Raw genomic sequence first — 26,692 nt, forward strand, 5'->3', positions numbered from 1 at the left:
ATAACAACAGCAGCATGCTGCAAATCCCACGGGGACTGCTTGTTCCAAGTCGTCTTTGTGTGCTTTCAATAATCTCCCTATTACTTGATTAATACCAGTCACCTTTCAAGGTATGCTTTGCTCCCTCACACCAAACACAGCCCACACATCTGTAAGTGCTTTATGCTAACTTCCTCTGCATCCACCTGGGGACTAAGGTATCAATGCAGGTTATCAATTAATAGGCAGGGTATCAATTAATAGGCAGGGGTTAGCTTCCATGCTGAGTACGGAAATTCCCAACAGAGCTCCTTTGCAAGTGCAGTTTCTTCTTCAAGTGTAGCCAGTGCATACATTCATGCTGTGGATTTGTGTCTGCTGCTGGCATTTGACGAGAGAAACGTTCTGTCAAAGGATGACCTCCTCCAACACCTTCCAGCTACATGCAGGGTTAGATGGGACAGTGTGTTGTGTGCTACAGTTCTTCTGCACCCTGAGCAGTCAGGCAGCCTTCTGCATCTTCCTTTCTGGAAGCTGCTGTCTGCAGCTTTCTGAGTCTTCCTTACAGATCTCCTAGTCGTCTTCTCACCTACAAATGGTCTTCTCCTGGAACACTTTTCCTTCTGAATCTGAATGGAACTCGACTCACGACCTGTGCTGGACTCTGCCCACAGTCAGTTTGGCTCACATTACTTATACAGGAATTCTCCTGGAATTATTTTCATCTTGGAATTATTCTCATTAGTTAAATAGAGTATATAAGGAGGACCCTGGGATCTACCAACCAGTCAGCCCCACGTCAGTGACTGGTAAGATCCTGAAAGTTATGTCAAAGTCTATGGAAGACAAGGAGGTGATTAGAGACAGCCAACACGGCTTCATGAAGAGCAAACTGTGCCTGACTAACTAATCTAGTGGCCTTCTACGATGGAGTGACTGCATCAGTGTACAAGGGAAGAGCAAGAGATGGCATCTACCCGGACTTCCGTAAGGCCTTTGATATGGTCCCCCACAGCATTTCCTCAATGTTCCTCATGTTCCACATGTTCCTCAAGGGTTTGCAGTGGAATAAATATGATCCAATATCTTCATTAATGACATACATGGCAGGATTGAGTGCAGCCTCGGCAAGTTTGCAGACAACACCAAGTTGAGTGGTGCAGCTGATACACCAGTGGGAAGAGACACCCTCCAGAGAGGGACCTTGGCAGGCTTGAAGAGGGGGTTCATGGAAACCCGATGAAGTTCAACAAGGTCAAGGGCAAGGTTCTGCACCTGCGTCAGGGCAGTCCTCACTCTCAGTATACACCAGGGGATGACTGGATGGAGAGCAGCCCTGCGGAGAGAGGTGATTCTCTCCTTCTACTCTGCACTCATGAGACCCCACCTGGAGCACTGTATCCAGCTCTGGGGCCCCCAGTACAAGCAAGACATGGACCTGCTTGAGCAGGTGCACAGAAGGGCCACAAAAATGATCCAAGGACTGGAACCCCTCACCTATAAGGGAAGACTGAAAGAGTTGGGCATGTTCAGCCTGGAGACGAGAAGGCTCTGAGGAGACCACATATTACGGCCTTTCAATATGCAAAGGGGACTTCTAAGAAAGATGGAGAAAGACTTTTTGACCAAGTCCTGTAGCGACAGAATGAGGGGCAAAGGTTTTAAGATGAAGAGGATCGAGTCTGGTTGGACATAAGAGAGAAATTTGTTAAGATGAGGCTGGTGAGACACTGGAAGAGATTGGCCCCAGAATCTGGGAATGTTCCATCACTGGAAGTGTTCAAGCTCAGGTTGGACTGGGGCTCTGAGCAACCTGGTAGAGTCAAAGATATTCCTGTCCACAGCAGGGGGTGTTGCAGTAGATGATCTTTTTAAGGTCCCTTCCAACCCACGCCATTCTAAGATTCTGTGATTCTGTCCTATAACTTCTGCATGTCCATGGGGCTTGGAGATTGCCCAGAGAGGCAGGACTTCAGATGCACCCTGCGCTCACCATTTCCCACATGACCTGTGCAGGGAGCTCAGGGGTGAGCTCTGGGTTTCAACTCCAAAAAAGTGGGTGCTGCAGTGCCAGAGCCCTCCTTGGCAGAAGCTCTTCATGGCAGGCTGATGCTCGACTCTGGGCATTACCTTGGATCGCAGGCATGATTTTTCTGACCTTGCCCTTGTGTTATTCACTGAACTTTGTTCACTGAGCTCTTCCAATAACCAAAATGCCAACGCCCAGAAGAGAGCTGACAGTGTTTAAAGCAGCTCAAGTGACAGTGCCCTTTTCCTAGAACTAGATCAGCCACTCTCCAGGTCCACCAGCAAATTCCCCTTTTCTCAGAGTATCAGCATTGTACAGGACTGCCTGCCACCTCTAACGCTCTGATATATATGCAGCACTATATCGATAGATTTTGTTGCATAAGCTGTATGAATGTGTAAGCGTGCAAGGTGTTTGTGATGGGATGGGAGTGCTGGACCGAGGATGTATCAGAGTGCAGGGGGTCTCAGAGTGTATGCTGTGTGTGTGATCGTGTGCAGAGTTGTGCTTGGGTGGAGGGGTGGGGGTTTTTGGAGTTGAGGTATTGAAGGGCTGCAGGGACCTTTCCTGCTTCCTCATTGGGTTGAGGACATTGCTCCATATGTGTTTTCCAAGGGTACCTATGTGAGGAACAGGCTTAAGCTGTTTAGAAGTTTACTTCACATTTTTGGCTCTATCATGTCCTTGAAAATCTTCAGCAAAGGTGGAGATACAGTAAAAACTTTGCTAGCTACTTTAGTGCTAGTCACTAAATATTACAGGTTCATACTTACTCAGCTCTGTACCTAATATATTTTTGTGTATAACCATCTTTCAACGGCAATGTTTAGAAAAAGAATGTAATTTTTTCTTTGTCTTGGGTTGCGTCTCAGTTGCCAGGATTGTGGTATGTAGGAATTTCAACTGTAACACATTTTGTTTCTCTCATTTCAACAATTAGATGAACATAAGATTTAAAGTCATTTAAAAAGAACATTTTAGCCTTTTTTGCCACAGTTTATCTACTGCCCTTAATGCACTTCTTCATTAGCATGTGAAAAACTTTAATGTTATCTGCACAGTGCAACTGGAAGAGTTGCAGCACAGACATTCGATATAAATCTGTCTGGGGTCCAGGAGGAAATGCAGCAATAGAATCCATAAGTCCTACATCCAAGTTCTCCAAGTGCCTTGACTAACTGAGATTCCCTCATTAGGTCTCTTGTCAAATTATTTATAGTCAATACATTCACATCATTGGTAAGATACAAAACATTTCTAAATATATCTGGTCAAATGAAATGACGATTATGCCCTTAGTTAAGTTTGCCAGACAATGCTTTGCCAAAGACTGTTTGCCAAAAAATGTTTTGACCGAAGAAAGAGGAAGAATCCAGAGCATCTGCCAACGAGACTCTATAAAAGTGTCTTTGCACTGCTCTGTCCTGTCTCCAAGAACAGTTTCAAGGTAAGTGTGCTGGGTCTAGTGATTTGTTGAAATTAGGCATCCCCCCTTATTGCATGTTAGGCAGCGTATAAAACCTCTGACACTGGTTTCCAAATAAGTTTTACCATCTACTTTCAAGGTATCTGTATATTTTCTACCAATACCTTTTTTTTCTTTTTTTTTCTTTTTTTTTTTTTTAATTTTACAGAAGAACAGGAAAGTTCCTTCAACAGAACTCATATTCTCAAATATGACACTGTACAATCTGTGCAATCTGTAAAGCCAATGTACAACCTGTACATTGTCACAAGACACAAACAGCAATTTCTAAAAGGTTATTTCTGTATTATATGATGAAAATAAGAATTTTCTCTTAAGGATTTAAATCATTATACAGGTGGAAGGCTAGTTTTGCTAGTTCTAACAATTCTAGTATGTACTGAATTTTAAAATGTTGGAAAACGTCACCTTGCAAGCAAGGTATATTAATGACCTATTGATGCCACAGTTTATTTCTCCCACAGGGTTCTCTGCTGACGTGCCTTCAATAAAGTGCAGCCATGGCCTCTCCAGACTCTGAGATGGCTGTCTTTGGGGAGGCAGCTCCTTACCTCCGAAAGTCAGAAAAGGAGAGAATCGAGGCCCAGAACAGGCCTTTCGATGCCAAGACATCCGTCTTTGTGGCGCATCCTAAGGAATCGTTTGTGAAAGGGACAATCCAGAGCAGGGAATCAGGGAAGGTCACTGTAAAGTCTGAAGCAGGAGAGGTGAGTAGAAACAAAGGCTTAAAAACTGTATGTAATTCCCAGTCTCAGCTCTTAGCTGGCAGTCACGCATCTCTTTCTTCCTCTGACAGACCCTGACCGTGAAGGAAGATCAGGTCTTCTCCATGAACCCTCCCAAGTACGATAAAATCGAGGACATGGCCATGATGACCCACCTCCACGAACCCGCTGTGCTGTACAACCTCAAAGAGCGTTATGCAGCCTGGATGATCTACGTAAGTACCAGCAGCACTCTGCCTTTGGGTAGCTAGGAGGAACTGCTCTGCCAGGCTAAGTGGAAGCCAACGTGCCGTCTCCCTTCCTCGCAGACCTACTCGGGTCTCTTCTGCGTCACTGTCAACCCCTACAAGTGGCTGCCGGTGTACAACCCGGAGGTGGTGTTGGCCTACCGAGGCAAGAAGCGCCAGGAGGCCCCTCCACACATCTTCTCCATCTCTGACAACGCCTATCAGTTCATGCTGACTGGTGAGTTGATCATTTTCTTTAAAATTATTTGACTGTGAACACTCACTGAGGCTAAAAAATTTTTTTTCTCTGCAAAATAGTTCAGTCTAATATTTTTGGGAGGAGGGTGGATGACCTCTCATCATTGGAAATGTTTTCGTAACTGGACACCATTATTGAGATCATGTTTCTAACAATCAACATTAGAGTTTGCTGTCCAAGATATTCAGGAGGATATTGTTTAACGCTGAATACAGTGTCAGCTTTTACTTCAAAGAAATTTGGAGGAACTTTTAAAGTTCTGATTTTTTGATGTAAAGGGAAAGGAGATTCAACTTTGAAGCCAATGCTTCCTGTGGTGTTTTTACGAAAACTCAGGAAGCAGTCCTAGTCAGACATTACAGTGAAACCTGCTCAGAAAAGCGATACTTCCTCCCTCCATCTCAGAAACAATTTCTTCTTTTCCATTCATTATTATAAACGCAAGCAATAAGCAAGAAGGGTCCTGACATCTTTTCTAGTTTTCCAGAATTTCACAGAAGAGCAGATTAGTCAGAAGAATATCAAACAAAGCAAGGTATATTTTAATTTGTTAGAATAAATCTTTCCCCCTCCTCCCTCTCCAATTACTGTATTTAATTCTGGAGCATTTGTAGCAGTAAGAAGGTTGATTTGAATAGAAGACGACGAAAATGGAACAATAGTAAATTGATATGTGGTTAGCGTGCTGTATCATGGCAACGTTTATGTAGGTCATCATACGCTTACTCTCGCTGGCACCTTCATGACGTATGCAGGAACGTGGTGATTGCAAATTCAGACTTTTCCACTGGGAGTTAGTTACCTAATGGCTCAGTCTCTTCAGACTGCATGCAGATTATTGGAAAACAGCATCCTCGAGGCTTAGACCAAATTTAAATAATCTGGCAAAAATCACTTTGAAACCTAGTCCACTTACTTACACAGCCTATTAAGGCAGGTTATTAAACATACATAGACTTTCTTCCAAACATAACTCTGGCTAGTGAAGTGTGAAAACACAAGACATGCAAAATTAAAGATTTGAGAACAACTTGCAGCAGGTGTAAAAACTTATGCTTATTTCTTTTCCAAATACATAAGGAGCAGAAGGGTTTAAAACGAGCCTGTAGAGTCTGTACTGACACAGTCAAAATTTAAAAAGACAACTTGGAAAATATAAGGTCCTATCAATAACCATACGAGATTTTTAATTTGTTTACCTTAAAGCAGTGTGGGAAGCATTCATTTCTGGACCTCCTCCTTATAGTGGGATTCATCAGAGGAACTTCTGATTGAAGTGTCCTTAAAAAAACCCAAAACAACAATAAAATAAACACTAGCAAATTGCCAGGATAGAGTTCAACAAGGCATTCCAATGGAACTCTACCGACCAAAAATTCTCACTGAAAAATGCCTGGAAAACGGCGAGGGCTACACTAACTTTTGAAAAGAGTTGTGAGGGAGTTTTAAGGAACAGCCTACCCATAAGCTTGATTTTTGTAAAAGACAAAGTGTCAGCAATTTCTAAGCAAGGTAATTACTGGGCATGGGAATATATGTGACTTACCAAGAAGAAAAAGATGCATTTTTTTTAAAGGGAAGTCTTGCCTTACAAAACTACTGATTGTTTTTAACAAAGGAGAGCTGGTCAAGGTAACCTATCTGAATTCAACAAACATCTTCAGTACGGTTGATAAAGCAGCTCTTCTTAGCATAATCCTTTATGCTTACATTCACTACCAGCTATAGAATTGAGAAGGTTCAAAAAGAATTGGTTAAGAAAAAGGAAGACATGGCAAAAATAGGGGTTTTTTTCCGCTTCTCACAGCACAAAGATTTTCTCAATGAAGTTGCACTGGGATCTTTTCTGGGACTTCTGCTGTTCAGCATTTTTTAAATGATCTAGAAATGCTGACAAGCTTTCTGATTCTGCTGCTTTTGTTATCGATATCCTTTAATAGAGCTTGAAAAACTTTTGCTCAGTGATCAGAAATCTACAAAATAACAAGTTGAAAGGTGGAGATCACTGAGTCAGAAATAGAGACCGGAACAGAAACCATCATTATGTCATGGTGGTACCCAAGGAATGTCTGTACTTTGTGTACTGTGTGCATTTCTGCCCTTCCTTTTTCAAAAAAGAATATAGTAGAAATGGAACCGGTCAAGACAAAGGTGACAAAAGTTGAAGCGACACAAAAAGAACGGAGCATGGGTTAAAAATACAACCAGAGAAAATTCTGGAAGGCAAACTCAGCCCAAGCTTTTACACACAAGACCATCAAATCTAGCTCTGGAAGTCCCAAAATTTCGATATGCTGCTGTATGGGAGAGTATTCTGGTCAAAGGTTACTATATGCTTATGCGTTTTTTGTGATTTTCTTTAGGCAATAAAGGAATTGGCCACTCACCAAAAAAATATCTAGGGGGGCCTATGGTCCGATCAGTAGTGCCTCTTCTTACGTTATAAAGTTTATGAGAAGCACGTGTTCCAGTTCACTTTAGCTTACAGATTACAAAAATACTCCTTAGTTGCAGTCCTTTTCATAAAGAAGATTGACATGAAGAGAATATCCAGAAAAAGAAGCGCGGATGCTACAACAGCCATCTACCTCAGTCTTGACGTGAGCTTCCCATCTATAGCTGGGAGCTTTAAAATGTGGAAAAGGAATTAGAGGTGAAGGTACACAGGTTTATAAAAGGAATTGAATGCCTACTGCTAGTGCACCTTCTAAAAGTCCCAGGAATATTTTTATCGGGAACATTCGTGATACATATTACTAATCGCTTTGCTTCTGCCTCTTTCACAGATCGCGAGAACCAGTCGATCCTGATCACGTATGTACATCCCTGCTTGGGTCCCTGCGGGGCTGCACGGTGCTAGGGGACCTCCTGCCTGACCACACGCTCTCTGCTTCTCTCTTTGGTTTGACAGTGGAGAATCCGGTGCAGGGAAGACTGTGAACACAAAGCGTGTCATCCAGTACTTTGCAACAATTGCAGCGAGCGGGGAGAAGAAGAAGGAAGAGCAGTCGTCAGGCAAAATGCAGGTGAGTCAGGAAGAACAGACTGAATGTTTGACGTGTAATTTCCATGTAAACCAAACACTGTAATTGAATAATTATCCTCCTGCAGGGAACGCTTGAGGATCAAATCATCAGCGCTAACCCACTGCTGGAGGCTTTTGGAAACGCCAAGACCGTGAGGAACGACAACTCCTCACGCTTTGTAAGTTATTGCTTTAGACAAAATCCCTCCTCACTATAACAGTGGTGATGTGCTAGTGGTACTCCCACATAAGGAGATGGCAATGAAATGTACCTAGGCCAAAATTCTTCTTCTTCTCCTTAACAGGGCAAATTCATCAGAATCCACTTTGGAGCCACGGGCAAACTGGCTTCTGCTGACATTGAAACTTGTAAGAGACTCTCCTGGCCTGATCCCATTCCTTACAAAATTCCCAACTCCATGTGTGTTCCTCTGCCTAACTCTGTCCTACTGTTCTTGCCAGATCTGCTGGAGAAGTCCAGAGTCACTTTCCAGCTCCAGGCAGAAAGAAGCTACCATATATTTTATCAGATCATGTCCAACAAGAAGCCAGAGTTAATCGGTAGGAACTATCATTATGTCTTTTTGAGGATGATCGCTGAGCAACAGTTCCCTCTGTTAGCTGATTGGCACAACTAAGCCTATGTCTTGCCTCTTCCTGCTTTCAGACATGCTCCTCGTTACCACCAATCCTTTTGACTTCCACTATGTGAGTCAAGGCGAGGTCACTGTTCCCAGCATTGATGACCAGGAGGAACTCATGGCTACAGATGTAAGTACTATAAAGGAAACATTTTTTAATGATATTGTTAAGGTTCTTAGGCAATGTTTTGACTTCATTGTTTTGACTGCAGAGTGCCATTGACATCCTGGGCTTCACTGCTGATGAAAAGACTGCCATCTACAAGCTGACGGGGGCTGTCATGCACTACGGGAACCTGAAGTTCAAGCAGAAACAACGAGAGGAGCAGGCAGAGCCTGATGGCACAGAAGGTATCAGCAAATTCAGCAACTGGCTTGTTCAAAGAACTTCTCTGTCTGCAGAGATATGTTAGCCTCCAAAGACAGACTTTTGTTGGACCAAGTCACCACATAAAACACTGAGGAAAAACATCTTTGGTCATTGTCTATGTAACTGCAGAGGTGCTTCCCTGATCCTGGGAAATACCACTATTTTATCTAAAGGATACTCCCCAAAGAAACACAGCCTGAAAGGAGGAATTTCCACTTCAACACAGGATCTCTCTCTCTCTCTCCTAGATCTTCAACCAGATAGTCATCATGATGTTCCATCATATTTTTGGTGAAATAAGTCCTTCTTTCTTTGCTATGCACAAATACACATTCCACAGAAAAGGAATGTGCTGCACATATGCCTCATGTGTTACCAGAGGCCTTTGGGGTTCTTCTGGGAACTTCCAGAGTCAAGCTATTCCCATCCAAGCCGTATTGTTGTTGCTTTCATAGAAGGCCGTGATTAGCTTCCAGAATTTGCATTCCTTCCCAGACCTTCTGTATGAGACCAGACCAATGCTTTTCCATTTCTAGAACATGAACAGCAGAGTTGTTCACACTGAGCAAATTCTAGCTGTTGTCCAAAATAAATGCTTCTCTCTCTGTCCCTCTCCAGTGGCTGACAAGGCTGCCTACCTGATGGGCCTGAACTCAGCTGAATTGCTCAAAGCCCTGTGTTATCCCCGAGTCAAGGTTGGGAATGAGTACGTGACCAAAGGTCAAACTGTGGAGCAGGTAAAATAATTGTCTACTAGGAATACATGGTTAAACCTCAGAATTTCACTTAAGACAGTTAAAATTCCTTAAAATTTCTGTGTTCCATCAGTTTTGCACATTTCTTCTCTGCTTTAGGTGAACAATGCTGTTGGTGCTCTGGCAAAGGCTGTCTATGAGAAGATGTTCCTCTGGATGGTTATTCGCATCAACCAACAGCTGGATACCAAGCAACCCAGACAGTACTTCATTGGTGTCCTGGACATTGCTGGCTTTGAGATCTTTGACGTAAGGAAGAAGGATTTGGCACCATAGTCAAGGGAGGGCCAGGGAGGGGTCATGCAGACTCAGAAACACACTTCTTTTTAAGAAGATTCAGAAGCTTATCCTCCTCGTCTGCAGTTTTCTAGAAACCCCTCTCTCTGTCACAGCAGCACTCGCAAATGGCTTTGCTAACAAACACTTTGATTCTAACGTTGTCAACAGGTAGAAGAAAGCTCTGCTTTCTGACAAATGGTCTCAGAGGCCCTTGAGCTCTAGGAGACAGGTCTAGGACTAAGGCTCACACAGATGTAGGCCAAAGGTGTGGATGCTCTTGAAAGAGCCAGGGAAAGGGCAGTGCTATGGAAAAGTTCACAACGTGTTTCCCGTGTTGTGAATAGAGTGGCGATGCTAGGACTTCTGTGTCCCCAGAAGAAACCCCCAGATTGCTGATCTGAGTGCAGAGAAGTTCTTGGGTGGGACACTGAGGAGGCTTCCTCTCTCTGGGAGGTCAGCGAGCTGAGACACCTATACGATGCTACAGCTAAGGTTACTGAAGGATTTGCTTTCAGTAGCACAGTAAAAAAGACATGTTACCTTTAGTTTGTTTTCAAAAGTGGTAAGAATAAAATCCTTTGAGGACAGTACATTTTACAGGAGAAGTCCTGCTTAGGGAAACACAGGCTGTTACGGTACGGTTAGGAGTGGTGTTTCAGCTGGGGAACTTCAAATAACATTAGGAGAATGCCAGCAAAACGCTGCGGTATTTGCCACACCTTGAGAACCTGTGCACCTCTCCTTGCTTTGGGCAGTTCAACAGCTTTGAGCAGCTGTGCATCAACTTCACCAATGAGAAACTTCAACAGTTCTTCAACCACCACATGTTCGTGCTGGAGCAGGAGGAGTACAAGAAGGAAGGGATTGAATGGGAGTTCATTGACTTTGGGATGGACCTGGCTGCCTGCATTGAGCTCATTGAGAAGGTACCTTTTCCATACAAGTGTACAATATGTTTTGGAATTCTGTGGTGTTTCCGAGCCAGATTCAGCTCAGAAAGAACTCAGAGCCAGACATTCAGTGTCAGTTAAAGAAAATATTTTGCACTGAAACTTATTTTAGTGTGGGGAAGAGAAATTGGGAAATGCAAATCTGTGTCATCAATGCTTCATTACCTGGGCTTCAAGCATGGAAAAGGTAGCCTGGACTCCCACCAACAGTATTCTCTTTAAAAAAATGGAGTCAGTCTCCTTTCCTTTTTCCTCTGAAGACTCAAATCAGAGCTCCACACAGAAACTTGGGAAATAAATAGTGTCTCACCTGACTTCCCAAAAGTACTAGGCCTCTTGTAGCTATTTTTCCCAATTGTTTTTCTGTTTACCACTTCTCCCTTCAATTCTACACCCAACTGTAACCTGAAGCGGATAGAGGTTCTTACCAGTTCCATGAAGACAGGCTGCAGGAAGGCCAAGGAAGGCAGAAATAAGCTCCCTGGCTGAGAACAACTCCTGACAAACTTAGGCCTTACCCAGGCAGAGATGCTACCAGCAACACACTGGTATCTTTGATGTTCACAGCACATGCTTCACATCATGATCATCTTTCTCTGTCACTTCTTGTGGTACCTTCCAGCCCATGGGCATCTTCTCCATCCTGGAAGAGGAGTGCATGTTCCCCAAGGCAACTGACACCTCTTTCAAGAACAAGCTCTACGACCAGCACCTGGGCAAGTCCAACAACTTCCAGAAGCCCAAGCCTGCCAAAGGCAAGGCTGAGGCCCACTTCTCCCTGGTGCACTACGCTGGCACAGTGGACTACAATATCTCTGGCTGGCTTGAGAAGAACAAGGACCCCCTGAATGAAACTGTCATTGGGTTGTACCAGAAATCATCTGTGAAGACACTGGCTTTACTCTTTGCCAACTACGGTGGGGAAGCAGGTAAGCTCTGTAAAATCCATTTCCATGCGTTCAAGCTGTACAAAGGGGAATCCCAAAGACAATGTTAAAGGCACCTGCTCAATTTCTTCAATTTTGCAGAGGCTGGTGGTGGTGGTGGCAAGAAAGGTGGGAAGAAGAAGGGTTCTTCTTTCCAGACTGTCTCAGCTCTTTTCCGGGTAAGGGCAGAATTCACTACCTCATTATTAAACATTCGCACTGAAATAAAAGAGGAGTTGAGTAGAATTGCTGTGAGAAAAAGCCGTGCAATGCAATGAGCATACTCTGATTCATATGTCTTGAAGGAAGTTTACACCAACATTGCCATGCATTTCTCATAGGTCAAAACTCTGAAAAATTCAATTTTATATATGAATGTCATTCATTGCTTACAAGCTTTAATCTAAGTTTTACCTTGTAAGATGTTTTAGAGAAGACAGGTCTGCATTCTGAAACGCTCAGTTTGATACATCCACTATTAAACTTCCAGTGCTTATGCTTCATAATACAAACTTCATTTCATGATCTTACAGGAGAATTTAAACAAGCTGATGACAAATCTACGCAGTACTCATCCCCATTTTGTACGATGCATCATCCCAAATGAAACAAAAACACCCGGTAAGGGAACCCAATAGGAGGAAAACTCAAGCCACAGAAGCCCTTCTCCTGAGTGAGTATCAAACAATGGGGTAGTCACTAATGGCTGTATTTGTTAGGTGCCATGGAGCATGAGCTGGTGCTGCATCAGCTGCGGTGCAATGGTGTGCTGGAAGGGATCAGAATTTGCAGGAAAGGGTTCCCCAGCAGAGTCTTGTACGCTGACTTCAAACAAAGGTATGAGCACTACACTTTCCTGTCCATTCAGACCAAGAAGAATAGCCTGATTCTCTTAAAAAACTTGAAACGTTATACTTCAGGAAGGACCTAAGTAGTAACATAGACAAGTTCTTTTGTGGGTTTATGACTGATTTTATACTGATGGTGAGGATTCTCTTTGACTCTGAATAATCAATATGAAAACTTCACTTACACTGTCTTCAAAGAGTGGACTGTCCCTATTACACGATATTACTCAGTCAGTCAGTCAGCTGTTGCTGAGAAGGCTGTGGAGTTCGATCTCAGTGGTGGTTTCAGTAATGTGGATTTCTTCGTGTTCTGCTTTCTCCTACAGATACAGAGTGCTTAATGCAAGTGCTATTCCAGACGGTCAGTTCATGGATAGCAAGAAGGCTTCAGAGAAGCTTCTTGGTTCCATTGATGTGGACCACACTCAGTACAGATTTGGTCACACCAAGGTAGAAACAAGTCTATTGTTTAAATACTATGTCCCTCTGTTATGCACTGTCTGAGAATCACGTGCTACAATGTTCCCTTTCTCAAGGTGTTCTTCAAAGCTGGGCTGATAGGTCTACTGGAGGAGATGAGAGATGAGAAATTGGCTGAGATTATGACCATGACACAAGCCAGGTGCAGGGGCTTCCTGATGAGAGTGGAGTACCGGAGAATGGTGGAGAGGAGGTAGATATTTCTCAACAAAGTAACATGTTCTCATGGGGTTTGGCTAATTAAGTCTAAATTCATCGAAACTAAGGTATGTGATAGCTATGTGAATTATATTTCAGGGATTCAATCTTCTGTATCCAGTACAATGTCCGTGCTTTCATGAATGTCAAGCACTGGCCCTGGATGAAGCTGTTCTTCAAGATCAAGCCCTTGCTGAAAAGCGCAGAATCTGAGAAGGAGATGGCCAACATGAAACAAGAGTTTGAGAAAACCAAGGAAGAGCTTGCAAAGTCTGAGGCAAAGAGGAAGGAGCTGGAGGAGAAAATGGTGACCTTACTACAGGAGAAAAATGACCTGCAGCTCCAAGTGCAGGCTGTGAGTATCACTGTTCATTTGTCCCTGGGAAAAGAATGATACACAGCCAGAATGCTTCTTACCTTAAGTGGGGACTTGCAGGAAGCAGACTGACATGCAGTAGAAAACAGTCTATAAACACATGCTCTACCGTTGAGTAAACAGGCACTGGCAGGGGCATGGTGAGGCTCATGGCAGCCCCACCCAAGACTCAACATTCTTGCTGTCTGAGGAAAGAGGCATGCAGCAGTAGCCAACATGTAATCCCCAGCAGAGCGCTCTGAACTGGAAGGGAAGCATCTCCCTCTACTCAGCTTTCAAAGCAGTGTATCTGTCTAACAGAGTAAAGGCAAACCTGAGAAGGACACGCGTTTCCTACTTGCAGCTACACAAGGCGGCCTTGATTACTTTCGGAAACATGGATACTTCCCGTTCTCGGTACATTAGGAAAAGGCAGTTTCTTCCCACCAAAAAAACCCCATGCCTTGCCCCACTAAATTATTCTCACAAAGACAATTAGAAAGAAAAAGCTATTGAAGCCTTTTTCTGTCAGCAACCCAATCTGTGAGGCATTTTGAAGACACACAAAAACTTTGGAGTCCATGTTGATTCCAGATGAACGGGTTTCCCAGTAGACAGTTGGCATGATCTTCCCATTGCTGGAGAGGAAGGCCAGGTTCAGCCCCCGTTTTAACACATGCCCACTGGGTGATCCAAAAGGCAGGACAGAGAATCTTCAAAACCTTTCAACCCACTAAAAATCCGTGTCTCCCCACCAGGAAGCAGACAGCTTGGCTGATGCTGAGGAAAGATGCGACCAGCTCATCAAAACCAAAATCCAGCTGGAAGCCAAAATTAAGGAGGTGACTGAAAGGGCTGAGGATGAGGAGGAAATTAATGCTGAGCTGACAGCCAAGAAGAGGAAACTGGAGGATGAATGCTCAGAGCTGAAGAAAGATATTGATGACCTCGAGTTAACGTTGGCCAAAGTGGAGAAGGAAAAGCATGCCACTGAAAACAAGGTACACACACACAGGGAATCACATAAAGGGTGAAGAGACAGATGCCTCCCACAGCGGCCCCATACCCTCAGAACGAAGCTTGGTTTGGAACATACCAGGAGCATCACAGCAGGGCAGCTACGCCCCAACAGCCCAAATAAAAAACAAGCTCCTGCAAAAACATTGCAAGGTGAAAAGGTCACTGCGCTAGCAGTTAAGTCTCCTAAAACGAGTTTCTGCACTTTCTTATAATCAACAGGTGAAAAACCTCACAGAGGAGATGGCAACCCTGGACGAGACCATTGCCAAGCTGACAAAAGAGAAGAAAGCCCTCCAAGAGGCCCATCAGCAGACACTGGATGACCTGCAGGTAGAAGAAGACAAAGTCAATACGCTGACCAAAGCCAAGACCAAGCTGGAGCAGCAAGTGGATGATGTAAGCACACGTGTAACTGCATGAAAAAGAAACCTTTGCAGAGGAAAGCATAGCCAGCAGAGCACTGATGGTATTGTTCGTTGTAGCTGGAAGCGTCCCTGGAGCAAGAGAAGAAACTGCGCATGGACCTTGAGAGAGCTAAGAGGAAACTCGAAGGAGACCTGAAGCTGGCCAATGACAGCATAATGGATTTGGAAAATGATAAGCAGCAGCTGGATGAGAAACTGAAGAAGTAAGTGTGGCTGTGGGGCACCTGAGCGCTGGGCTGGTGAACTTGTCTTCTTCCTTTGAGCTCTAACATGCTTTGCTTTGCCCAAAGGAAAGACTTTGAAATCAGCCAGATCCAGAGCAAAATCGAGGACGAGCAAGCCTTGGGCATGCAATTGCAGAAGAAGATCAAGGAGCTGCAGGCAAGTCTCTGTTCCTTCCCCTCTTTCACCGGGTCCCCGGTGAGGAAGGAGGAGGGCATGGGTGTGAAGCCTGCCCAATGTTCCCCAGGCGCGTATTGAGGAACTGGAGGAGGAAATTGAGGCAGAGCGAACCTCTCGGGCAAAAGCAGAGAAGCATCGGGCTGACCTCTCGAGGGAGCTAGAGGAGATCAGTGAGCGCCTGGAAGAAGCAGGAGGGGCTACCGCAGCTCAGATCGATATGAACAAGAAGCGTGAGGCAGAGTTTCAGAAGATGCGTCGTGACCTCGAAGAGGCCACGCTGCAGCACGAGGCCACGGCTGCCGCCCTGCGGAAGAAGCACGCGGACAGCACAGCTGAGCTTGGGGAGCAGATCGACAACCTGCAGCGAGTGAAGCAGAAGCTAGAGAAGGAGAAGAGTGAGCTGAAGATGGAGATTGATGACTTGGCCAGTAACATGGAGTCTGTCTCCAAAGCCAAGGTATGCAATTGCAGTAGAACATGCTCACAGGGCCAAGGTATGGCACGTAGGCTCCATCTACCAGCCACATTCTCCTTAAAAATATCCCTGCTGTGAAGACAAGGCAGAGTCCAGGTGTTCATCTCCTTTCCTTGCTTGGGACTGCTTGCTATCTAGGCCAATCTGGAGAAGATGTGCCGCACTCTGGAAGACCAGCTGAGTGAGATTAAAACTAAGGAGGAGCAGAATCAGCGCATGATCAATGACCTCAATACTCAAAGAGCTCGTCTGCAGACTGAATCAGGTGAGACACCCCCATTCCTGAGATGCAATGGGAGGATCTGCATGCCATGGAGCATACCACAGGGTGCAAAGTGACAGCTGGTATAACCTCTCCAGGCTGCTGGTCATTGCTTGGGTTTGCAAGCAGAAACTGTCATATTATCGATCGCCTAGTTAGTTTTTTCTCACTTTGCCTTTCCCAGGGGAATATTCACGCCAGGTGGAGGAAAAGGATGCTCTCATTTCTCAGCTGTCTAGGGGCAAGCAAGGATTTACGCAACAGATTGAGGAACTCAAGAGACATCTAGAGGAAGAAATAAAGGTGTGGAATTACCCTACTGCCCACAACCTAGATCACCCCTAAAAGCATCCTGAGAATTTTGTCTGATCTAAGATTGTTTCAAGATTCTTTCCCAGACACGTGTAGTACTGGAGGGAACACCAGTAATGCACATCCGCCAACTCATAAGCTAGAGAGGGAAGGAAGCGTAATGGTTTTGCATGGTTTAGACAAGATGGCCCTGCACCCAGTCTAGCTGCATCTGAAAGCTGTCCAATGTTGGGGAATCCACTACTTCCCTGGGGAGATTATCCGAATGGCTGATTATTCTCATTGTGGAAAATTTTCCTCCATTATCCAATTGGAATCTCCCCAGGAGTAACCTGTACCCATTACCCCTCGTCTTTTCCATGGGAGTCCTTGTAAGAAGGGAGTCTCCATCTTCATCCATCTCCAGCCACCCTTTAAATACCACAACATCATGATAATGTCTCTATTCAGCCTTGTCTTCTCAAGACTGAACAAACGCAAATCTGTCAGCCTTTCCTGATGTGGTAGGCTTCCGAGTCCTTTGATCATCATAGCGGTTCTCCTCTGGACCATCTCCAGACTGTCCACATCTCTTTTTGCATAGCGGTGACCAAAACTGAACACAGTATTCCAGGTGTGGCCTGAAAGGGCTGAGCAGAGTGGGATAATGCCTTCTTTATCTTCTTTAATTTTACTGTCAATTTCACCGTCAAGAGGCATCTCACGACAAAGATTCAGGTTAGCAATCCCAATATCTCCCCAGGCCAAGAGTGCCCTGGCCCACGCCTTGCAGTCTGCTCGCCACGACTGTGACTTGCTGCGGGAACAATATGAGGAGGAGCAGGAGGCCAAGGGGGAGCTGCAGCGTGCCCTGTCCAAGGCCAACAGCGAAGTGGCCCAGTGGAGAACCAAATACGAGACGGACGCCATTCAGCGCACGGAGGAGCTGGAGGAGGCCAAGTACGTGGGAAGTGGGATGTCAAATGGCTGGGGAAGACTGAGTCTGTCAAGGGAAAACGGTGCCTTTGAGAGTGGGTTAGGAGAGGGGTGGGATGAAGGCAGGGAAGTATTGTCTTTGTGGTAAAGTGGAGAGAGGGAGGGAGAGGAAGAGAATGCTGTGGAAGAAGTATCGCTTGGAAGGACAAACGTAGCCTTTATATGGCTAGAAAGCCTAAGACAGGCCAAATACTCAGTAGGTGCTAGGACCCAGAAGCGATAGACTCTTTACGTTCCATGCCGTCATGGAACAGAAGAAATGCTGTGAGAAGCACTAGCATCAAAACCCCCAAAGTGGTCAACATCCCTTTCGTGAACAGTAAAAAATGGGCTCATCTTTAAGCTCTAACCTGGAGCTGTGCTTATCTCCTCTCAGGAAGAAGCTGGCACAGCGCCTGCAGGATGCCGAGGAACACGTTGAAGCTGTCAATGCCAAATGTGCCTCCCTGGAAAAGACAAAGCAGAGGCTGCAGAATGAGGTGGAGGACCTGATGATTGACGTGGAGCGATCGAATGCTGCCTGCGCAGCGCTGGATAAGAAGCAGAAGAACTTTGACAAGGTGTTTTGGGCTCCAGGCCTGGGGCTTCTGGGCAGAGCATCCCCTCCTGATTGCCACAGCCATACTCACGCCCCGTTTCTCTTCAGATCCTGGCAGAGTGGAAGCAGAAGTATGAGGAAACGCAGGCTGAGCTGGAAGCCTCCCAGAAGGAGTCTCGCTCTCTCAGCACAGAGCTGTTTAAGATGAAGAATGCCTATGAGGAGTCCTTGGACCACCTGGAAACGCTGAAGCGTGAGAACAAGAACTTGCAGCGTAAGTCCCCGTTCCTCGGCTCCTGGCAGAGCTCTTTCCCTAGCCACCGCTACTGCCATTCCGTATGGGTCTGTGCCTGCAGGTCGGCAAAGATGCCTGTCACCTTGGTGTGAAAGGGCCCTTCCCATTCTGCTCTGTGCCTGACCATGTCATTGGTCTTTGCTCCCACAGAGGAGATTTCCGACCTCACGGAGCAGATTGCCGAGGGCGGAAAGGCGATTCATGAGCTGGAGAAAATCAAGAAGCAGATTGAGCAGGAGAAATCTGAACTCCAAGCCTCCCTGGAGGAAGCTGAGGTAGACACAGTGTTAATAAATGGTGTCCAGAGTGAAAGTATGGAAGCAATTTTCTGCGGAGATGGCAGGAAATGAGGCTTACGTTTCATGAAACACTGCATAAGAGATTAGCTAGAAAGGAACTGGTCGTTTAAGTCACTGTTCCTGCTGACTTGCGCAGGCCTCCCTAGAGCACGAAGAGGGGAAGATCCTGCGCCTCCAGCTTGAGCTCAACCAGGTGAAGTCTGAGATTGACAGGAAGATAGCAGAGAAAGATGAGGAGATCGACCAGCTGAAGAGAAACCACCTCAGAATTGTGGAGTCCATGCAGAGCACCCTGGACGCTGAGATCAGGAGCAGGAATGAAGCCCTGCGGCTGAAGAAGAAGATGGAGGGAGACCTGAACGAAATGGAGATCCAGCTGAGCCATGCCAACCGCGTGGCTGCAGAGGCACAAAAGAACCTGAGAAACACACAGGGAGTGCTCAAGGTATGAAGGCCAAGATGAACATGCAGGTGGCTAGCTTGCCTAGTAGTATACCGACATCAGAATCACACAGACACATTAGTAAACGAGTCATGCGTGTCACTGTCTCCAACACTGCTCCAGTGCTGTGCCATCTTATCGTTTCCCTTTCTTCTCTTAAAGGATACCCAGCTACACTTGGATGATGCTCTCAGGACACAGGAGGACCTGAAGGAGCAGGTGGCCATGGTGGAGCGCAGAGCAAACCTGCTGCAGGCTGAAGTGGAGGAGCTACGGGCAGCCCTGGAGCAGACGGAGCGCTCCAGGAAAGTGGCTGAGCAGGAGCTTCTGGATGCCACTGAACGCGTGCAGCTCCTCCATACCCAGGTCAGGCACTCTGCTGGAAATCAGTCCCATCAACAAGGGATAAGACAGAATGCAATTGCTATGCATCTTGTAAGTGATTACTGTGTAAACACTTGAAGAGCTATGCCGTAATCTGACCAGTTCCAGCCAGCCACCTGCGTCTGGTTTGCTGCCATAGCTCTAAAGAGGGCTCTTGCATTAGAGACTTTCATAAACAACGCTCACGCTTTCAACTCTTGAAGTGGAGGCATTAGGTCTAAAAGTACAAATCATGTCTTTCCTGTTACACAGAACACCAGCTTGATCAACACCAAGAAGAAGCTGGAAACAGACATCATGCAAATCCAGGGTGAAATGGAGGATACGATCCAGGAAGCCCGCAATGCTGAAGAGAAGGCCAAGAAGGCCATCACAGATGTGAGTCGGGAGATCCTTTCCCTGCTGCTGATGGTGGATGTATTCTCCCCGAGAATGTCTCCAGCCCCAAAAACGGCTTTGCCTCTTTGCTCTCATCAGGCAGCCATGATGGCAGAAGAGCTGAAGAAGGAGCAGGACACCAGCGCCCACCTGGAGAGGATGAAGAAGAACCTGGACCAGACGGTGAAGGACCTGCAGCACCGTCTGGATGAGGCCGAGCAGTTGGCACTGAAGGGAGGCAAGAAGCAAATCCAGAAGCTGGAGGCCAGAGTGCGTAGGGCTGGTATTTGTGCAGGAGTGAGCACGTGCCTTGGAGAGATACCAGGGAAGCTCCAAAGATGGGCTTCTCATTGCAGGTGCGGGAGCTGGAAGGGGAGGTTGATGCTGAGCAGAAGCGCAGCGCTGAAGCCGTGAAGGGGGTGCGCAAGTACGAGAGGAGGGTGAAGGAGCTGACCTACCAGGTACGGCAGGAGGCCTCCTTGGGCTGAAAGAGTTTTCTCACAGCGCGTCAGATTTTGCGCACACCACTCCCAAGGGGAAGCGTAACCTCACATGGCGGGGAACCAATAATTCATTCCCTTTCCTGCTTGCCAATGCCTCTAGTCTGAGGAAGACCGGAAGAATATTCTGAGGCTCCAGGATCTGGTGGACAAGCTGCAAACGAAGGTGAAATCCTACAAGAGACAAGCTGAGGAGGCTGTAAGTATATTTCAGAGAATGGGCAAGAGCCACCTTCCATCAGGGCAGCACGCTCGTCGAGATGAGTATGGATACCAACACAAGGCGCACGGAAGAAACTCCCAAGACACAACAGTCTTGGCCACACTATTTTACTGTTGTGTCACAAGGCCTTGATGAGTTCTGGGCACCCTGCAGTCAGGGATGAAGTGAGGGAAGTCCTGCAGCCTGTTTTATACAGGAGGTCAGACTAAACAAACCCAGGGGCCACGTCCACTCACTGAGAAGTTCATGAATCTCTGCTGCTGATTGACAGCAGAAGGCTTCCGGGTTTGTCTCGACCTAATAAGCCACACTTGTAGCTGGGCAGCGAGCAGTGGGAGACTAAGTACACAAATGACAACCGCGATTGACAAAATAGCTCCTCAAGAGAGACACAGTACTGGTGAAGCTTGTCCCGGTGGGGTCCTGAAGAAGGGAGGATGAGGAGGTCTGTGCAAGGCTTATGTGTAAGCAGTGGGGGGTGGGGGGTGGAGGTCCGGGCATCACCCCAGGGAGGAGGCGCAGGAGGAGCGAAACCCCTGCCCTGGGCTCCTCACCACCGACTCCCTCTCCCCGCACAGGAGGAGCTCTCCAATGTCAACCTCTCCAAGTTCCGCAAGATCCAGCACGAGCTGGAGGAAGCCGAGGAGCGGGCTGACATTGCAGAGTCGCAGGTCAACAAGCTCCGAGTGAAGAGTCGGGAGTTTCACAGCAAGAAGATAGAAGAGGAAGAGTGAGGATGTCCTGAGGCAGCAAAGTGACCTGGGGGCTGCACAAAATGTGAACCTCTCAGTCACTTTCTTCTGTAATTAGTCTTTGTAACCATGTCAATGTCTAGAGAATAAAGAACGTAGTTTCCTGTGCATACAGAATATGAGCAGCCTCTTCTCCCTCTCTCTGTTTTGCTACTTTTGTCTCCCAATTAGCTGTGGGAGCCCATTAAACTTTGGCTATTGCTGAATGTTTAGCTTGTGCCCATTAGCTGTCTGATGTGTAACACATGCTTTTATTTCGCAAGCACTGAAAAGTATACGTCATAATGTATTTTTCTTGCTAGGGGAAAGGCTGGAGAAGACACAAAAGGCACAGCGCTGTTTAGGTGCTTCAGTGGTACCTGAGAATTACGCAATTTCTGTCTCCCCACGGTGGCTACTACTCCCTTCACCTACACCTCCGGACTCCAGAATTTCATAGAGCTTCTGGGCACTTCCACTTTGGAGGGGGACGGGGAGGGAGGGGATGGGGGGAAGAGAATGGAGGGCACTGGCAAATACTTCTTCCTTTATTCAGACCCTGATCTGAACAGCAGAGGCACTCTATCAGCCATCTTAGATGGATTATTCTTACGCATTTCATGTTGCTTCTGGGTGAAAGACAGTGTCACGGTATGTTAAAAGCAAAACATACAGAGAGATGTCTGCCTAAGCTGGTATTTTCATAGCACCAACAGCTCAGTACTTTGAGGTAACTTCTGCCCCTTGCTTTCAGGAAGACCAGACAACTTTGGAGGATTTTGTCAGAAACCAGAAAGACTGAAGGAGCTCTGGGTAAGAGACGAATGCCAACTGAATCAGACACAAGCCAGAAAAAAATGAGGAGTGAAGAGCAGCTGGTAATGAAGGGAAAACATGAATGAAGTGGAGGCCAGAGTATGTGTTGATGATGAATACTTTTGACAGCGTACCTCTCTCCAGCTCTGCCATGCATGTTCTGATGTTTGAAGCAGGAGCTAGTTCCTGCACTGAGCACTGAGCCTAGATGGCCACAACAGGTAGGAGTGGAGATGGCACGGCAGGCCGAGGAGACGGTGACCCTGATCTGCTGAACTGAGTTGCCTTAAACAGCCCTTCCTTTACAGCCAGAGAATCCTTTAAAAAATGCAAACTTGCACAACAGCATCCAGTGTAGTAACCCTGATTCTCACCAGGAAGAAAGGTGCGCTTCCATCCAGCATCTACTTACATCAGTTTTAGGTGCTGTGCTTGACTTTTGCTCATTTGACAGAGAAAAGGGGCACTCATGCGAAAAAAAAGATACTAGGTCTCACAAGATCTTGCAATGCCCAAGAAAGCCAACAGAAAATGAAAATGTGAAGGCAAGCATCTGCTGGAGGTCCAGACTTTGTGGTGTCTTGTGTTTGGACAGAGAACACATTTCCCTATTGGCAAGTATCAGGGTAAAAAGGAGAAAACCGAGGCAGCTGGGAGTAAAGAATCAGGTCTCTTCCATGCTGAACGCATGCCTAAACTGTTGCGGGACCATTCCTGACGCCTAGCTCCATTCTCGTCCCTACATAGAAGCAAACTCTTTCCTAGGACTGGGAGCAGGCACAGAGTCCTGGACATCCACTTCCTGAGAACTGAACCAAACAGCAGGCCGTTGATTCAATGATTTCTGTGTATGGGACGGGGGGAGGAAGGACAGCCTCCACCTCAAGTGGATTTTGAGGGTAGAAAATGGCGCCGGCACTCAGAACACACACACCAAATCAGGCACCCCAAGGGAACACAGGGACTAACACAGAGTTGTTGAATCCCACTGTTCTTACGCGGGAGATGTTTGGCTTGCCCTTCTGGACTCTCCCAGGTTAAGACACTTATGGGTCTGTTTACCAGAGAAGCAGAGAAGAGGGAGGTAGTTTTTTGGCGAACTCTACTGAGTTTACATGCCTGTGCTCTGCACATTTGTCTCTATGGGTGCCCACCCACTACTTTAGAGATCCTTAAGGACAACATTTTGTAAATTTGGGCTACAGCTATGGTTGCAACTTCCACGGGGCTGTGTGCCCAGCAGAGTGTGTTGACTTGGGATTTGCTGCCGTACATGCAGAAGAGGAGCCGTTTTCCCCTGGCACGCTATTTTTGGAGTGAGGCTGCTGTCACCTGCTGAGCGCTGATGCAAAGTGGGGAAATCATCGCTCCATGAGGGCCCACAGAGGATGATCTCCCAGAGAAAGTCTTAAATAGACGCAGTTGGTGTGCTCCCCATATGGACTGCAGAGGATCGTGGACAACCTGAACAAGAAATAGCGTGCTGCCTCTCCCAAGCAAAAAAGCAGCATTCCAGTAACAGCACCAGCAAGAGAACCAGCAACCAAATCTGGAAATCCATTTCACCAACAATTTTGGCAGGGAAGCTCAACTGAGCTGCTCTGTTTTCCAGGCGCCAGTGAATCCCTCTGATGGAATTCCAGGAATGTTGCCAGATCCACAAGCAGATTTGAGCTCTCTCTTAAACCCTGCCATGGAGCAGAGAAATCACCTAGCACCTGAGCCTTGCTCTTAGTGTCTCATGACAGGGCTCTTACACCTCCCGCAGAATAGGCATGCTGAACCCTCCTTGCCACGCAAACAGCACAGCCCCAACATCAACACCGTACTGCTGGGAGAAAAACAGTCCAGCACAGAGGAAGGCTTTGGAATCAGAGCTCAAAGAGGTGAAGTCTAAGGAGTCCAAGATTAGCTAACGTGTGAGGCCGAGAGCCCCCCACCCATGTAGGGTCATGGGATGGCTCTGCTCTGAGAACCCTAAGAGTCACCTGCAAGATACTGGCTAACAGGAGACACTTCTCAGGGAGCTGAAGGCACTGGTCTGGAAGGAAGGCAGTACACCCCTGTGCTGCCTGGCAAAGCAGTGACCAAGTGAAGTGGCCATTGCAAGCTGAGCTGGAGAGGACATCAGATATGTATTCCCAAATCTACTTGCGTAGAGCTCAAACAATGTCCCCATCTCTCGGGTTAAATTCAGACCTTGCCAAGTACAAGCCTCGTGGAGAGAAATTGTGTCCCCTGCAGCCTTTAATGGGGTGAGCAGGGAATCTCCTCAGGACAGGGGATGCAAGTGGTGTTTGAGCACCCTGACACGATGGCTGCTGGCGATCTGGTGGCACGTCGCCATCATTGCTTTATTTCTGACCCATTTCCTTCCCTGTCCTTCCCCAGGAGGCCTGTTCCCCTCCTCACTTGCTCAGTAGCAGGAGCCCCCCGGTTGCTTTGGCAGGCGGTGGAAATGGCAATCAGACAGTCACCTTCTCAGCCAGGACTCACTGCCCAGCAGCGATTGCTTCCGGAGACCTTAGCTGAGAACATAAGAGGCGTCTGAGTAACTGTGCAACTCAGGCACTCATTCAAGTGCAGCCCAGCTTCAAATGACAGGTCTGTCCTACCAGCTGCTCTGCTTACCTTTCCACTTAGACAGTCTGGTCCTTCTCCACTGGGATGCTCGGTCTCTTCTAGCCTGCAGCAAGCCCCATAAGAACGTCATCACTGTAAAGAGAAAACACGACCAATAGAAAAAGCTGTGAATAAAACTTCCTGAAGGAAAGATCCATTCAATTCCCTTTTCCTGGCTGTGGCGTCAGGGAAGACCTGCAGAAATTGGTCCCTCAGTGGAGAAGCAGCATGAGGAGATGACAAAAGGCCATCCCAGTCTCTTCATGGCTATCCTGAGATAGGCTATATCTGAACCACGTAAGCCACAAACACCTATGTGGAGTAGACATGGCGTGCTACGTGCAGAGAAAGCTCTCCTCATGTTTAATTCTACATGACCCAGTGCCCATCAGGAGAATAACCTGGCTTCTTAATGAGGAAAGTGTGTCTGTACCATACGCAGGCACTAGCGCTCAGCCACATCTGAGCAGAAGGGCAGGGAAGAGGAGTTTTCCTCCAGAGGATTAGGGTGCCAGCATTTCTGTTCAGCTTGGGCTAGCATTCCCGGGAGTTCTCCTTTTACACAGAGGACTGCTGTCTGAAGGAATGCTGCTGAAATGGAGGCTGGGCATTCCCTGTCAGACTGCCCATCGGGTCCGGCGACATCTCTCTCAGCACGCCTAACAAATGATTGCAGCATAACTGACACCACCATTTGAAGGCTGTGCTTCTTACAGTGGATATTTTCAAACACCCTTGGTCTCTGCTCACACGGGAAATGCTTTTGCTTCACCTCCGAGCACCTTGGCTTCAGTGCTGAACAGATGCAATCCCTATCCGTTACCGAATGGAGGTTTACGGTATCTTTATTTTTTCACCTAAGAAGTGCCATACAACATCACCCACGACAGACGCGATCCCATTAACCCTGTGAGTAGGAAATCTGCTCTGTGAAACAAACTAAAAAATCAGGAAGGAAAGAAGGAAGGAAGGAATTGTGGATGCTTTGATGACCGCTGACATTTCACCTCTGCTGTAGCTCCCACTTCAGCAACCAGTGTTCTCTGTCAAGTCCGCCTTGCTACACACTAGCCTGAAGCTAGATCTTCCATGTCACACGATCCACTGGTGATTCACAGGCACGCTCCGCTAATCCAGACAGCACGGCTGATAACAACAGCAGCATGCTGCAAATCCCACGGGGACTGCTTGTTCCAAGTCGTCTTTGTGTGCTTTCAATAATCTCCCTATTACTTGATTAATACCAGTCACCTTTCAAGGTATGCTTTGCTCCCTCACACCAAACACAGCCCACACATCTGTAAGTGCTTTATGCTAACTTCCTCTGCATCCACCTGGGGACTAAGGTATCAATGCAGGTTATCAATTAATAGGCAGGGTATCAATTAATAGGCAGGGGTTAGCTTCCATGCTGAGTACGGAAATTCCCAACAGAGCTCCTTTGCAAGTGCAGTTTCTTCTTCAAGTGTAGCCAGTGCATACATTCATGCTGTGGATTTGTGTCTGCTGCTGGCATTTGACGAGAGAAACGTTCTGTCAAAGGATGACCTCCTCCAACACCTTCCAGCTACATGCAGGGTTAGATGGGACAGTGTGTTGTGTGCTACAGTTCTTCTGCACCCTGAGCAGTCAGGCAGCCTTCTGCATCTTCCTTTCTGGAAGCTGCTGTCTGCAGCTTTCTGAGTCTTCCTTACAGATCTCCTAGTCGTCTTCTCACCTACAAATGGTCTTCTCCTGGAACACTTTTCCTTCTGAATCTGAATGGAACTCGACTCACGACCTGTGCTGGACTCTGCCCACAGTCAGTTTGGCTCACATTACTTATACAGGAATTCTCCTGGAATTATTTTCATCTTGGAATTATTCTCATTAGTTAAATAGAGTATATAAGGAGGACCCTGGGATCTACCAACCAGTCAGCCCCACGTCAGTGACTGGTAAGATCCTGAAAGTTATGTCAAAGTCTATGGAAGACAAGGAGGTGATTAGAGACAGCCAACACGGCTTCATGAAGAGCAAACTGTGCCTGACTAACTAATCTAGTGGCCTTCTACGATGGAG

General features: G+C 46.7%; 1 protein-coding gene and 1 long non-coding RNA gene across 2 annotated transcripts; both read left to right on the forward strand.

The window, feature by feature from the left end:
• Nucleotides 1-3,958: 3,958 nt before the first annotated feature.
• On the forward strand, nucleotides 3,959-21,331 carry LOC134523330 (myosin heavy chain, skeletal muscle, adult-like). The gene is made up of 38 exons (XM_063352145.1): nucleotides 3,959-4,201; nucleotides 4,291-4,434; nucleotides 4,528-4,684; nucleotides 7,492-7,519; nucleotides 7,617-7,731; nucleotides 7,817-7,909; nucleotides 8,036-8,099; nucleotides 8,193-8,291; nucleotides 8,398-8,501; nucleotides 8,584-8,722; nucleotides 9,360-9,478; nucleotides 9,596-9,745; nucleotides 10,531-10,701; nucleotides 11,348-11,654; nucleotides 11,754-11,830; nucleotides 12,185-12,272; nucleotides 12,371-12,488; nucleotides 12,826-12,949; nucleotides 13,036-13,172; nucleotides 13,277-13,532; nucleotides 14,291-14,533; nucleotides 14,772-14,948; nucleotides 15,035-15,180; nucleotides 15,268-15,358; nucleotides 15,447-15,836; nucleotides 15,993-16,119; nucleotides 16,301-16,419; nucleotides 17,171-17,367; nucleotides 17,780-17,963; nucleotides 18,050-18,215; nucleotides 18,387-18,511; nucleotides 18,672-18,980; nucleotides 19,140-19,343; nucleotides 19,614-19,739; nucleotides 19,839-20,009; nucleotides 20,096-20,200; nucleotides 20,343-20,438; nucleotides 21,041-21,331. Exons 1-38 carry the CDS (start codon nucleotides 3,995-3,997, stop codon nucleotides 21,194-21,196), a joined length of 5,829 nt encoding a protein of 1,942 aa, XP_063208215.1. The 5' UTR covers nucleotides 3,959-3,994; the 3' UTR covers nucleotides 21,197-21,331.
• Nucleotides 21,332-21,754: 423 nt separating this feature from the next.
• LOC134523343 (uncharacterized) lies at nucleotides 21,755-24,793 on the forward strand. Its single transcript, XR_010073304.1, has 2 exons — nucleotides 21,755-21,844; nucleotides 21,948-24,793. It is a non-coding gene; the product is annotated as an uncharacterized LOC134523343 (long non-coding RNA).
• The last annotated feature ends 1,899 nt before the right edge of the window (nucleotides 24,794-26,692 follow it).

Source organism: Chroicocephalus ridibundus, chromosome 14 (genome assembly GCF_963924245.1).
Source record: "Chroicocephalus ridibundus chromosome 14, bChrRid1.1, whole genome shotgun sequence".
NCBI lineage: Eukaryota > Metazoa > Chordata > Aves > Charadriiformes > Laridae > Chroicocephalus > Chroicocephalus ridibundus.